Source organism: Misgurnus anguillicaudatus, chromosome 12, assembly GCF_027580225.2.
Source record: "Misgurnus anguillicaudatus chromosome 12, ASM2758022v2, whole genome shotgun sequence".
Taxonomy (NCBI): Eukaryota; Metazoa; Chordata; class Actinopteri; order Cypriniformes; family Cobitidae; genus Misgurnus; species Misgurnus anguillicaudatus.
In genome coordinates, this window is record NC_073348.2 from 36,614,262 (window position 1) to 36,630,118 (window position 15,857).

A 15,857-nucleotide genomic window follows, 5' to 3' on the forward strand; every position below is an offset into this window, starting at 1 on the left:
GTTCCAAAATTCTTGTCAAAAGATATTTTATTATTATGTTGTCATGTTTTATTGTGCTACTTGTATTTTTTTTAGTTATGAAGGCTTTAAAACAAACCATCAGTTTAATATATTCATTGGAATGCACAAAAAAACAAGTTAACTTAGTTATCTTAAATATATATTTTTGGGCTATTTTTTATATTTTTAAATATATTTTAAAGCATTAAAAATATAGTTTGCCCTCCATATATTCATGTCGCATTTGAAGAAAAACTTTAAACTTTATAACAAAAATATACTTTATAAAATTAACTTATAATTAGCATGTATTTAAAAAATTTTTGGTAAAGAATACATTTTTTGCCATATGGGATGTAAAATTAGAAATGTATGTGCTTGCCCTTGAAATAAATTTTGAAATATATGAAGGTTAAAACTTAGTATTCACTTGAGCATTACTTTCTATTTAGCCTTAAAATATATTTTTGGCCAGAGAAATGTATTTTTTTGCCATATGGAGATTGGAAAACTGCCTTGAATGACACCATGAGAATGCCATAGCTTTAAATGCAGTCATAGTGTTCCTGGAAGACCATAAAAGTTCTTGCAGATGTGTGATTTCCTGTAAAGTCTACACAATCTGTCCTCATTGTGACCCTGTCTGTAAAATCCAAGATAAATGCTCATAACATATTTGTGGGATCAGGAGCATCAAAGTTTGATTCAGTCATTGATTTCTCATACGACAAAAAATACATTTATCTGGCCAAAAATATGTTTTAAATATATGCAAAATACATTCTGTAGAAAGTAAAGCTTAATTAAATAGATTTTTGAATTTGAAAATGCTTTATTTTAGTTTTAACCTTCATATATTAACATATTCAAATGTACGTTAATACGTATATATACTAAATGTATAACAGTATAAGTATGAAATATATAAGTATGTATAAAATAAAGCTTCAAGAATGTCTAGATGCATTGGCCGGGAATCGAACCCGGGCACCGGAAATCAGCTAAACGGCCCTAAACGCAGAGAATCAGCTCAACGGCCCTAAACGCCTTCCCATTCATTTCCAATGATAGTGCTAAACCACTACGGATGCAATATACTTTTGGCCGCTACGCATTTTGGCGCTGTTGCGCAGTTCTGTTTGGCGGAAGTCTCCAAAAAGTTTATTCTAGGCCAGTGTTTCACAATCCTGGTCCTCGAGTACTATGGAATAAATTTCCCGCCTAATGTATTGAGGTCATGGATCAAAAAATAATATGCGTGAATGAAAAAATAATAAGCGCAAATTTGATCTTTAAACAGAATTAAAATTAAATTGCACAAAACTGAAAAACGAATGCAAAGTTATCCAAATTGCATACAAAATGACATTTTCTTTGTTTATATTACTCCTTTATTTCTTCTCTTTATTTGTTTTGTATGCTTGTGCTGTTTTTTCTCTTGCTCTTATTTCCACACTCTGCACTTGCTTTTCCAAAAGTTGCAGTTAGAGTTTCATGCAAATCAGGGCGGACTTAAGCGTCACCATTGGTCCGCTAGTTTTAGATTGACAGCTCCTTTAGCCAATCAGTTGAAGGGGAAGTTGACGTCACTCCAGTGCGACTCCCGGCTGCATAGTCGTGCAGGAGAGGATGGATAACCGTCAGCTGGCAAATATTAGACAATTAAATATCATTAAACAAAATATTGTTAGTGTTAGACAGAAATACACTTATGTCTGTTGTGAGTACTCTTTGTCAGTTCTTTAAGATAATGTGTCATCCAAGTAAATGAAAGTCCGTTAAAGTCCGTTTAGGTTTAGGCAGTGGAGTGAGTCTTTGCAGTTTAAGGCTAAAATGAATTACATACATTGGCTTTACACATTCTATGCTCAGTACACTATAATGATAAAGTGATAATAGTTAAGTTATGTGCAAACGTATACAGTATAAAACTAAAAATATTACGATATCATAAGCATTCAGACCTTTCATAGATGGCTGTCTGCTTTTTAGGAGAAATACATTTATGAAATTACCATTGGTAGACTTCAGCCAAGTTGTACATCTGAACGATCTTGACCAAAAAAAAAAAAAAAAAACATAATAGCAAACGGCCTGAATATCAGTGTGGTGCTTCAGGTTTTTATTTTGAATAAATGTACAGTAGTTATAACATGTTATTAAAGGAAGCTTTGTGTTTCCTGTAGGGGATTTCCCAATATTGATAAGAAATAACGCATTTTCAAACCAATTGCTTTTGTTTTATTTTCAGACCCATTGTGTTTACTCTGGCATTACATTATTTGTATTAATACAAATAAATAATACAAATCAACAATACAGAAAAAGCTTTGTTTATTATCTGTGCTAGGTATAGATGAACTGCATAACCGAGTTAAATGACACAAATTAAAATAACTGTATGCTAAATTTACATAAATTATAAACTGATGCTTTAAGCTCCAAAGTATCCAGCAAGCTGCACAAAATGAAACTAAATATATACAATCTCTGAATTGTGAATCTCCATTAATAGTCCCTTTATTGAGCCAGTATTCATATTCTGACAGCATACAAAGAAAATCAGTTTAAAAACACCACATTACTTTCTTGCATATGACGTGTGTGAATAAATAGATACACATAATATACTTTAAATATTGGACATATATAAATATTGGACAGAAGGAGATTGGTTTAAAGATGTTTAAAATCTCCAGCATGTCTCTTGATGTGTCAGAGCCAGAACACAGAAATGGATCAAAGTAGCCAGATTTAGTGCAAAGGTTTATTTATCACCACATATATTAAGATTATTAAGGTAACAGGCAGGGTTGTAGAAAGGCTACATGTGTTTCAAACTGTACACGGGAAGGCACGTGTACAGTGTACAGTTTTATAGGACCTGTTGCAATAAGACCACGTTATATTGTGCCAAAAAGTTTGCAATATAAACGTAAAAACAAATATATAAACATGCATTTAAATCCAGCACTAAAATGCCACTGTGCGTTTATAATGAGCACATTAAAAGCAAAAGTATTCATATAATGGCATTTAATGTCTCGTATTACAATAAATATAGCTCCCATGACTTCACATAACAGCATAAATTCATGAATAAACATATAAAGAAGCAGGATTGATATGCAAACTGTACTATTATTACTTAAATAAAGGTAATATTACTGAAGTAAACTTTGAGGTAAATATGCTAAGCGCTAACCGCTAAGTTTAAATAAGCTCAATAACAGTAGAAAATTTAAATTTTCTCTCAAAACGGACTCTATAAATGCCAATAATTATATTTAAAGAAACTGTACATGCATACTTCACTACCTGTGAATATACAAAAAGTTATCTGAAATTATCAAAGCCCATCTGACGGTTGTCCAGCTTCACCTGCACGATCGCCTGCTTTGAGTCGCACCGAAGTGACGTCATCACCCTCTCTTCGACTGATTGGCTAGAGGAGGAGCTGTCAATCTAAAACTAGCGGACCAATGGTGACGCTTAAATCCGCCCTGATTTGCATGAAACTCTAACTGCAACTTTTGGAAACGCAAGCGCAGAGTGTGGAAATAAGAGCGAGAGAAAAAACAGCACAAGCATACAAAACAAATAAATATGAGCAGAAAATATTAGAGAGAAGAAATAAAGGAGTAATATAAACAAAGAAAATGTCATTTTGTATGCAATTTGGATAACTTTGCATTCGTTTTTCAGTTTTGTGCAATTTAATTTTAATTCTCTTTAAAGATCAAATTTGCGCTTATTATTTTTTCATTCACGCATATTATTTTTTGATCCATGACCTCAATACATTAGGCGGGAAATTTATTCCATAGAGTACCCCCTTCCAGAAGGTTATAGATGTCTCCTTATCTAACACACCTGATTTTACTCAACAGCTTGTTAGGGAGACATGTTATCCATTCTGGAAGGAGACTGATTAGTTGAATCAGGTGTTTTGTATGAGACGACATCTGGAGGCTTTCTGGAGGGGGGTACTCGAGGACCAGGATTGGGAAACTCCAGCGGAGGAGACAACAGCTTGCCGTCGATTCTTCATTCATTTAAGGTAAGATATTGTTGTTTTTTTACATTCTACAACTATTGGATAAAGATATAGCCATATCGCCAGTTGTTAGCTTTCAAATGGTAATGTAATTTATCGCTGCTCCTCTCACCTTTTTTGTTCTCTCACGCGCACACACAAGACAGACAGCAGGCCTGCCCTCTCCCCAGGTTCACAGTAGATAAGGATCAAAAGAGGTGTGAAAACCAATTGACCCTTTGAACTGTGAAGTTCACAGTTCAGCAAAGCTTACACACTGTAAAAAATACTTTACTGCCAAATTTTTTTTTGTTGAATCAACTTCGATTTACAAGTCATTTCAACTTACTATTATTTATCTTGACTAGAGATGAGTTGTTATAATTTATAAAATTAAATTGACTTTTCTCAACTATATTTTATAAGTTGTGACAACTCATCTCTGTTGATGTGACTTGTAAATCTTTTTTTTTTATTTAAGTTGATTTAACAAAAAAATTTAAGGCAGCAAAGTATTTTTTACAGTGCCAGCAGCACATTTTCTTTATCAGGCCAGATCTTTTTTAGTCAGGTTATCAAATGTGATGATTACAGTTTTTCTCGATTTTTTTACGCAGATTTTCTGAAAGCATGCCTCGTACCCTCAGAACTCTACACACAAATCAAAAACACTCACACAATGGGCAAAAACCCCTTAATTATCCTAGAAAATGAAACTTTACATTCAAAACTGTGTTATTTCTTCTCAAAATGGTATTTGGTTTTCAAATGACACACACAAACCATTATATGAATAGACATGACTTAGGCCTTTATTGGTTCAGTGTTTCACTTACTACAGACAGTACACATGTTAAGTGTGTTGTAAAATATTTGAAAATTTTGTTTTTATACTCGGAACACACAAGTACACGGTAACAAATATATTTTATTTTTCCAACAAAAACAATTTACACAGTCTACATCCCAACCAACACAAAGTTGCACGTATGGTCCACATAGACCCCTTCAAGGTTTGTAAACATTGAATGATTATCGGGTGCGCGCGCAGCACGGGGTCGAACTGTTCATACCATTTAGGCTTTATAATTTAATCTAACGGTGCTGAAAAATGATGACTTACCTCAAATGAAGTGAGCACTACAAACACAAGCCTCTTTGATCTTTGCATTGTCCCAGTCTGCACGTTAATTGCTTGCAGACGCAGATGTTGTATTTTTTTGTTTTTGAGATTCTGCATGAATCGCGAAAACTTAACGGAAGACCTCGTGCGATTTTCACAGCCCACGACGTAAGTAGGCATTTTTGACGATACCGAATAATACGCAACTCAATCAGCTGTAATGACTTTTCTGACCCCGACATGCGCAGTGGGAACAGCCTGTGACGTGAATTGTGAAGGGGTCTATACAAAAACAAAATAATTTACTGTATACACTGCAGTTACAGTAAAAAAAACTATCCTCTCTTCTGTTTTGGTCTCCAAACCAGAAGAGTTCACCTGTTGCCCTTTTATGCTAAATATCTGTTTGCTAATTGTAAAACTGTGTGGCAGGTGTTTGCCCATGTGATGAGTCAGTGTGCATATTTGAATGTCAGTGTGTTCCTGGTGAAAACAAGAGATTTTCTGCATGACAATTGTGCCAAATGCAGAGAATTGTGTGTAGTGTTTTGAAAAAAAGTGTGTTTTAGAATTGCAATTAGAGTATAAAGCCGGAATTGTGCTTGTAGTTCAGCAGAACTGGTTCAGGGGGTTGGTGTATAAGTTACATGTTGTGGTCATTGTGTCTCAAGTCTAGTGCCAGTATTTATGTTTAAACTGTAATATCGGCGGAGTCCATGATGTTTGAAAGCCAATGTTGATATTTGAAATCACCTAAACAAACATGCCCCTACCCCAATAGAATCTGGACCTTCTGTTGATAGACCCGCCCCACACATACGCAACCCGGCAAGGATGTCGGTTAGTAGACACGCTCCTTACTGCTGATTGGCTACAAGTGTGTTTTGGTAGTCGACCCATCTCCTTTTCTAAAGCGTTTTTCAAACATTGTGGACTCAGCCTTTAAATTATTATTTTTTTAAATAAGCCTACACTTTGGCCTGGTGTTCTTCCCAGGGAGAACCTGTGCCGTGTTCCACAAGGGACCGTGCAGATTTCTCCTCCAGGAGTCGTCCGATGAAGCCAGGCAGATAAAAAACAACCCGACTCTTCAGGAGAAGTCTGCGCCCCTGAAGGAGGAGCTCGGCAGAACGCTCTCGCTGTGGTGCGTCAGAGAGGAGGAGATGCCTCAGACAGGACGGAGGTGCTGGGAGACTACATCCTTCAATTTGGAAAGTACCAAGGGAAATCCTTTAGGTGGCTTTTGGAGAATGATGTTGGATACACAATGTATCTAATTCGGAACCTCCAGAAGGAGCAGGCCTCAGGTGTTTGTATGGCTGAGGGCCATAAGAAGGACAGCCTACTATCACTATCACTCGGTAGGCATTATGTACAGGTACTTCGGGAATCTGCAGCTGAACCATGTACCTGGTGAAGGCACCAAAGTCCCCATCTGGATCCCTGTCAGAGGTACTTCACAGCAAGAGGGGTATCATTTCCACCAGGCCCAGTGGATCACCGGGACCCACAGCTCCTCTGAATTATTCCAGGCTCAGGGCATGACGGGGGTGGCACACGGGAACTACCAACAGCTAGTGGACCTGAAGCAGCAAGGTGTCCTCCCTGCTGTGTTCGATCCAGCCTTTTCTTGTCTACAGAAAAGTGACGGGTCAAGAGAAGTACCCTGCACTTCATTTCGCTGACAGAGACACTGGAGAGAGGTTTGGCCTGGAGTACACAGAGCCAGGCTGCCGTCCAGTTCCTCTTGACTGATACAAGCACAGAAACCAGAAGAGCGACAGACCCCTGTGCACACACTGGCTCCAGCCCTGTCTCCAGCTTCAGACGCAGCATCCTCCTCCAGCTGGGCTCCACCCTCTGCATGGCATCCCCTGGATCAGCACCATCCAGTAGCGATGGGTAAGTTCACAATTTTTGGAACAGAGATTTGTCCCTTTGGTCCCCTTGAAGTCTGCTCTAACCCCAAAATGCCCTTTGAAGAATTCGCAGGGACAGAATTCTTTCAGAGGAAGCTGGACGCCACCAAGAAACAGGTGTTGGAGAAGATGGATAAGAAGAAGAAAAGGCCAGACACCCTCTGCTGATTCTGGCATCTGGAGCAAAAAATATATTGGTGAAAATAAATATTTCTAAATATATTTATACATAAATAAATAAATATACATAAATATATAAATTTGCCTTATGGGTTTTATTGATTTCAATCGTTGACATGGCCTTACTCAGTCAATATTAAAGATATCATGGTTGTATACACAATGTTCTTTACATTAGGTAGGATGATTGTATGCAGAAAACTGTAAAAAATCACAAATTTGGCTACTTGAGCTGGGTTTTTACAGACTGGGTTTTACTTTTCAGCTGTTGATATCATAGAAAATGTCGACCCCGTCTGGATAACTGTTGGAATTACTTCAAAAATTGTTGCTTAATAGTAAACAAAAAAAAAATGGTTTCCCAGAAAATGATAGAATGATCTCTCAACAGCAAAAGGTGTGAAGTGTAATCTGATACACTTTCACAGGCTGGTTTTATCACTCAGGTTACTTCAAACCTGTACTTGATTGAGAGATAAGCAAGTTTGGACAAACTGAACTGAGGAATTTATGCAATAATTCGTAAGATAGCGTCAAATTTCCTCAGCTTCCCACTCATTTATCATGTTTCTTTACTTTGGCAAGGAAGTCATGTATTTATTATTCATGCTGACTGATATACTTAGTTTTGGTTTATTTTACTGGGATCACATGCAATTATGTTGGTAATCAGATGTTTGAAATGAATAGCAACTTTGTGTGTTTTTATGTGAAAGTTCTTTTCATCATTCATCTCTCTCTCTCTCAAAATTGTATGCGTTCTTTAAGTGTGTTATATTTTCCCTGGGGATTGGGGGCATAACAATGTGTCACTTCATATTCTTTCCCTTTCCAGTGATTTCTCATTTGCATATCAAATCACATGTAATCATATGCTCCTCCATCATTTATTGGAGTTCCTGATGCAGGTGAAATGCATCATTCCTTTGTAGCCCCGCCCACCTAGTATACATATTCATTACATATAATATATAAAAACCTTATTTTGTATGAGATTAATCTATGCCCAGCACTAATTATTATATTAATAAATTCATGTAGGCTCCATACATTACTCTTTCAAATAGTTCCAAGCCCTTATGATTTTTGATTTAACCTAATAAAAAAAAAAAACAATTACAGTTTTAGTAATGGTGACCAAAACTCTTAACAGCTATAAAAAGGTATAAAAGTTATTCATTACTTAAGCAATATCGCTTGAGTAGGAGTGTGATATAGCTCTATATCATCACGGCTGTGATTAGGCCAGACGGCCTCGTGCCGGAGGCAATCACAGCCGTGATGATATAGAGCTACATCACACGACTCCGAGAGCGATATTGCTTTTATACAACAGTTCGACGGCACACGTTTGAAAAATGAAAACTTGAAAACAACAACGGAGTTATTTTAAAAGCCTCTTTGTTTGAGAACTACTTCTTCCGCCACGGATTTGAGGGCGGCCAGAATGACAGGTAACACTTTCGGCTGCTTTGAATCTCATATTAACTCAATGGACAGATTCACCGTTTTTAAATATTACAATTTCTTGGTCACAAAGTGTAGTTTTAAGATTAGTTCAGTCGAGAATATATATGTATTATATTTAAATCTACAGTCGATTAGTAAAGATAGCGCCTGTTTGAACGTTTGCTTAGTGAGATTCGGTACGTATGAGAACCAAAGCATGAGCGGACGTCAGTGTTCACTTGCCCCGCTGACCACCGCCCTCTCTAGGCTACATCTCTGACAGGGATTCCCTGGCTCTCATGTTGGCCTGATGATCAAAAATGAGATCAAATCAGCAGTATTTGGTGTCATGATGAAACTATTACTTGTTTTCTTATTCATATTTAGTGTCTTGTGTTATTGTTTTGGCGCGAGGTAAAAGTTAATAAAACTATACTTCTATAATGTTACTGTTGGTTTACCATTTCATCTTAACGCGATACGAGCACTCGGTTATTATTAGACTTCGTTCTTGTCAGTACTATATAAAACTGTTTTTTAAAAGTGTCAGAGAGATGTTTTTGCATGCTGCTTATAAACATACCAGTGGCGATATCTCATAACATGTTTTAATAGTCACGTCGCGATTAAATAAATTATCAATGTCCACATTTAAAAGCTGCTGTGCTTACTTGCAGTTCCACTGTTTTCGCATTCTGATAAGAGATATAGCTCCAGAAAAAAATGAGTGTTTAAGTTACATTCCTCTTTCCAAGTGTTAATCGTCCACATGATGTGACAAGACATTAATCCCATTAAGTTTAACGTAACATTCAAAAGCGCTGATCTTTGACGGAATAATAACTACAGATTGGGGATTCACAGACTGATTTATGAGCTAGTGAACTAATGAGACACACGGAGAGTGTTTAAAAACAGGGCGTCTGTGTTTTTCCATTCAGAGATGAGCCTGTTTAGGACCTCCATTCACTAGGTGGCGGAATGATACGAAAGGTGAAGCGGTTACTGTGCCGTTATCAGTACAATATCGTACAGCTCTTAGCCAATCAGATTCGAGAACCAGAAAGAACTGTTGTATAATATTATTTATTATTGTGTATCTTGAATTAAAGTTTATGTATACTATATGCATAGTCAAAGTTTACTGAATACTAACAATTTATATGAAAACAGGCCGTACTTTCCAGTTGTATCATGCATGAAGCATGCATAAACTTACTAACAACCTGCACTGATTCTAAATATGACTGTAATAAATCATACATGACCCCTTTAGTTCCTGATCAGAAATTAAAAGCTGATATTTTTTTAAAACAATGTAAGAGTGAGTAAATAGTGGACTGATGTTTATTTTAGGGCCTAATAAACTTTATCGTGACTATGAAACTGCTACAATCACTTTATTCATCATCTCTTACCTGTCTCTGACACCTTCAGTGTTAGTTAGACTTAAACTTAAAATGACAAATTTCTCAATGGCACATTCGACACATTCATTCACAGCTAGCATTCCTGTTAACTACAAAAAGGCAAAAATATATACCTTGTATTGCAAAATCTGTCATTTATTATGATGACGGTAAACTAAAAACGCTGCTGCTTCAGTTTGCAAAGCAATTTTGAATTTTAAACGGGGGCTAACTATTAGTTCATTTAGGATGGAAAATATCCGTATATATTTTGCAGACAAGACTGCACTCAAACAGGCTAGCAAACGAATTAAAACATTAGCGACATACCTTCTATGGCAGTGTTTCCCAACCCTGGTCCTCGGGCACCCCCTCCCAGAAAGTTTTAGATGTCTCCTTATTTAACACACCTGATTTAAATCATCAGCTTATTAGGGAGACATGTTTACCATTTTAGAAGGAGGCTGATGAGTCGAATCAGGTGTTTTAAATAAGGAGACATCTAAAACTTTCTGGGAGGGGGTGCCCGAGAACCAGGGTTGGGAAACACTGTTCTATGGGCTTCCACTCTGGATAGTTTATGAAACAGTAATTTTGAGTTTGCAGCTGCACTCTGTGTGACCTGTAGCACAGGTGCTCACGCTCTCCTCTTTAATCCACTCTGATACGACGCATGCGCAGAACTGCCCAACTAATTAAGTGCCTCATAAACTCGTTGTTCTTTTCATCGGAATGTCCTGCATTTTGCGTTATTTTCATTATTATTTTCAAATAAATTGTTTTTACAAATAAATAAAACTTCAGAAAATTATATTTGATAGTTTGGTAGAAATATATTTTAAAAAGGTTCTAGAACCGCCCCTGCATGAATCCTACAACGAGCATCGGTATGGATTTATTTGGCCACTAGATGGCCTCGTTTCCCACTTTATTCGAATCTAATGCAAGAATTTGGTAATGCAACTGAACTTTAAAATAAATTCTAAAATTGTTTAACCCTCATATACTATATTAAAATATTTTAAATATAAGTGTTTAAAGAAAATTACACATTAAATAGTTTTTATTGTTTCACCTAAAATATGAATTAGAAATAATGTATTCTGTATTTACCACGTTATTTTATTAAGCAATCTTTAATAATCTATTAAATATATTTGGCTATACAAATACATGTCTGTTTGAATTGTGTGTCTTTATGCGTTCCTATTAAAATTTTTATTGTATAATTTTAACAATGAATACAATTATAGGACCGATAAATATTGTGGTAAGTTAAGAAACAGTGGCAGAAAAATTAATCACTTTCCAGTTACTACAGACTGAACAGCAGCCAGCTCGGATTAAATAAATTATCAGTGTCATACAGCCGCTGCATCAAACTGAGGCCTGCGCACATGCTAAGACACACCCACTCACCGGGGAGAGACAATCTGATTGGTTGCTATACATACCGTGGCTCTTGCTCTTCCATGATTGGTGGATTCTTGCTTTGCCATTACGTTATGCTCTTTCCACAAATACACAGGGATGACCGAAAGAGAAGACGTAATGGAGCGTTCACGAGCGTCTTTGCAATGAGCATCGTATTATCCAACAGTTTTTACCGACGGGAGTTGCAATGAAGGTAATGTTTAAAATGTTGGCTGAAGAAATAATCGTCATGTGATTCCAGCGGGATTTATGACAATTGCCGGTGACGCGATTCTGTTGCGTTTTAACTTTAATATTTGCAATCAGGAAATTATTTTAATGTAACGTTATTTGTTGTTTGATATGCAAAAATCAGACTTCTTAAAAGTTGCAGCAGTTTGTTTTGGGTGAGGGTGCATCGTATGATGATGTCTGCAAATAGCAATAATGCTTGTCATGCTTTTCGTACATTGCATTTGCAGTGTTGGCGCATGGCTGATCGTTGTTTATGTAGTTTTTATGTTGATTATAATTAGATGCTATCAATAGACTGTGTGGAATTAAATTGTGTAGTGGACGTTTGCTCATCATAACCCAGTTTATCGCAGCACTTCTCTAATGAGATTGGAGGATGTGGTCTGTCTGTGCCAGCAGCTGATATGAATAGACAAACAGCTCAGACACTCACGAGGAGCAGAAGTGATTGTCCTTACAAAAACGTCATTTTATTACATGTTTTTGTGCGTTTATGATTGCAATGACGTCAGAATAGTGATGAAACGTATCGTAATGATTGGGTGAGCTCGTGTAAAAACACAGCGCAGAGATTCTCACTGTCAAAAGGGGTTTCCCCCATCAAAATGATCACACAGTTGAAGTAAATAACAGCATTTGTGACTATGACGTCAGAGTATTGAATGAGTGGATATGGTTATGAAAATAATTGTAATTCTGGTTGTGATAAATTGAGAATAGTCACGGACAGAAGTGATTTTCTCACGAAAACGACACAATTTAATTGCGTACAATTGCGATGACGACAGAACATGGATAAAAACGATTGTGATAAATGTGCAGGCTACTGTAAAAAAACACAACTCGAAGATAATTGCCAAAAGTGGTTTTCCCCCACAAATTTGCATCACAATTGACAGAATTATGACTGTTGTGATTATGACGTCAGAGCAGGGACAATGACGTGAATGCTTATGAAAATGATTGTGATTCTGATAGTGATTATTGGCCTGGTGATATAAATGCAAAAACAGCTCAGACGTCATCATGCAGTGACATAAGTACTACTTTTCACTGTGACACAATTAAATATGGCGTAGTGTTTAGATTTGTGATTATGATCACTGTGTTTATTTAAGCTCTTGTGAATGCAAAAGCTGCTTAAAGAACATACAGGATTTCCCCCACTGATACGTCACAATGTAATATGGGTATAACATCAGAGCTATTGTGATTCTTATGATCGGCTACGCTGATATAAATGGACAGGCTGCTCACAAGGCCATTGTTTTCCCTGACTATGACATTAGAATAGTGTATTGAAATTTGACATGTTGATTGTTACTCTTATGATTATAATTTTCGTGAACACTAAATTGAGGTTAACTGGGTGAATTTGCCCCTGGATGAGAAATTATAATTTTTAAAATAATTTCAACTAGCTCACTTCAGGCAGTTTTTACCTCAATTCAGATCAGCATTGAGCGTCTTTGTGAGTGAATGAGTGTAATTAGATGATGCTTATCTGCCTATTTGTTCATTTATGTTTATGAATCAGAGCTCTTCTATCTGTGTCTACCTGTGTTTTATGTAATGATGGGGTAGTGACACTTTTTATTTCCCCTGAATAAAAAAAGCTCAAAGTAATTTAGAAACAATGGCTATTATGGCTTTGCTGTTTTTGTGACATCTTGTACTATCCTTAAAGCGATATTCCAGCCGAATATTTCTTACAAAATCGAATTGATTACCCACAGACAACCTTTATTAACCCATTGCGGCCATGTAGATTACCTTTGTAAAGAATGGATGAACTTTTTGTGGGTGTTAGGTCAGAAGTTGTTCCCTGATCCCTGTTTTCTAGCATTATAAAGCTCGAAAGATCAAGGAAATGTACTTAAATAACTTCAAATGTATTTGTTTGAAAGATGATGGACATATGCGTCTCAAATTGCTTGAGGTAATTTTGATATTTGGCTGGAGTATCACTTTAAGTGACACAAAAATTTTCATGTTACAGTATCATCTTTTATTGTTCAGTATCAGATTGCTCCACACAAGTTATATCATTGTATATCTAGACTTTTTAATGAGATAGTTTATCCCAAAAATTACCCTAATGTTGCTTGCTATACGAACAAGCAAAATGTCTTTGTTCTGTTAAACACAAAGAAAGATATTTGTAATCAAGCAGAAACAGAAGCACCATTGACTTCCATATGAAAAATACTACTATGGAAGTCAGTGGTGCTCAAAAACGGTTTGGTTACAAACATTGCTCAAAATATCTTCCTGTGTTTTAGCAGAACTAAGAAATTAATACAAGTTGAGTAAATGATGACAGAAGTTTCATTTTTGGGTAAACTGTCCCTGTAATCGAAAGACACAGAGATCACCTAAACATTGTTACATTTGATTAAAATGACCCAGTATAGTACAGTTTGGATTTCAGGGAGAATTTTTCAAATTAATCATTATACCAAAAAAAGGTAAACACAAGACTTCATAAATCTTATCTGAGTAAGTTTCAGGTCTGTGGAGATGATTTGGCATATGCTGTTTAATAATAAAACGGTGTGAAGATGAAGTGCTGTACCAGAAGATCATTATTAAAATGCCAGTCATTTTCTAATAAGAAGTCTGTCTGAAAAAGCACAATACGGATGATTACTAACATAAGATTTGGTACATTTTCAGCTAATAAAGGCATCAATCTTGTTACTTTACCTTTGTCTGAATAATAGTTTAAAAGCCATATTGGTTTAGTTTCCAATGAGTTAAACTAGTTTAAACCCATCTTGTTAGATTCCAGTGTAAGGGGAACAAATATGACCCCATCCATCCGTTTGGCCCAACGACGGAATCCAAACGAAGGGTAATAGCGCGTTCGGTCTTTTCCGGCGCTTGCAGGTGACGTTTTGGCATTTATGTAATTTTGTATTATTATCTCTTATCTGACTCCAAAGATAAAGATTTTGTTTATATTATATTACAAATCAGATTGATTATTACTTTTACCACTTACAGAATTTGGATTGGATGGATGTTTGTTTATTCTGATTAAGCTCTGGTATTATACTCGTTTATTCGGTTCTCACAGTCGTACATGATACTAGTACGGGCCTCATAATTAATTTACTGGTCAACGGTCATAAGCGAATCAGTATTGGTCGCTGCCAGAGGTTGGACTATACGCTTAAGCGGCCGCTCTCTGCGTGCTCAACTTTAAACATACTTTATTTAGTACCCTTAAAGGTGACACTTAATTATTACAATAATTATTTCTAATCAAAATGAATGAATAGAATAAGATTGAAATAAACAGAGGTTGAGACTTACCCTATTTAGAGTAATCAGAGATGTTACTCTAAACGGAAACACAGCCTCCACGCTTCTAAGTACACTTAAACTAACGCCAATTTGCTAGTCGTATCTCACAAATCCTCAGCTGATGTATTATTCACTATCTAACTGGGATTGGGCCGATCCTAGCCTGATTTCTGTCCTTACGGTAACTACGGATACAACGGTATTACTTGCAGTGTCAACATTTACCGAGCAACACAGAATAAAATCAAACATAACAATTTATTAACCAGGTAAGGAAAAACATAATTCAGAAGCCAATTTACATTCCAATTCAAATACGAAACAAACGAAAAACCATTTCATACCTGGTAAGGAGATGAAGATCTGGTTACAGATTCCTCAAAATAAAATAAAAATACATGATGCTATATCAAAGATACAGCAGCATGGGGGTGCATTTCTAGATATTGAAAGTCCCGCCTAAATCTTCTACACATCTCCTTAAATAACCAGAGAACAAAGCATATAGGAATTTGGTACTGATTGGTTGTTGTAGAACCAAGGGCTGTCCTTAATCTGTATACAGCGGGTGATTGGTTTATGCTTGGAATGGGAGGTGTCTATTAACATTGAATGAAGTTTCACATATACTTTAACATTGTATTCTGTTGTTATATGGGTGAGACCATTGTAACCACTTGCAATGAGATATTTCAATGAAAAACAAATAAGATACAGATTTTAGATTCTTTGTGCATGTAGCATTTCATATACAGTTTGCTTTG

At 36.2% G+C, this 15,857-nt stretch overlaps 1 protein-coding gene across 3 annotated transcripts in view; it reads left to right on the forward strand.

Annotated features, from left to right (window-relative positions):
- Window positions 1–3,832: 3,832 nt before the first annotated feature.
- The window catches only part of rnf34b (ring finger protein 34b), a 30,312-nt gene continuing 18,287 nt past the window's right edge, over window positions 3,833–15,857 (forward strand). For 2 of the 3 annotated variants that reach the window (XM_055207757.2, XM_055207758.2), the window contains exon 1: window positions 11,588–11,743. In XM_055207757.2, the coding sequence (XP_055063732.2) occupies window positions 11,738–11,743 (6 nt within the window). In that variant the 5' untranslated portion in view covers window positions 11,588–11,737. Of the gene's footprint in view, window positions 4,061–11,587; window positions 11,744–15,857 lie in introns of those variants that run through there. The other variant, XM_073874498.1, reaches the window with a different exon arrangement.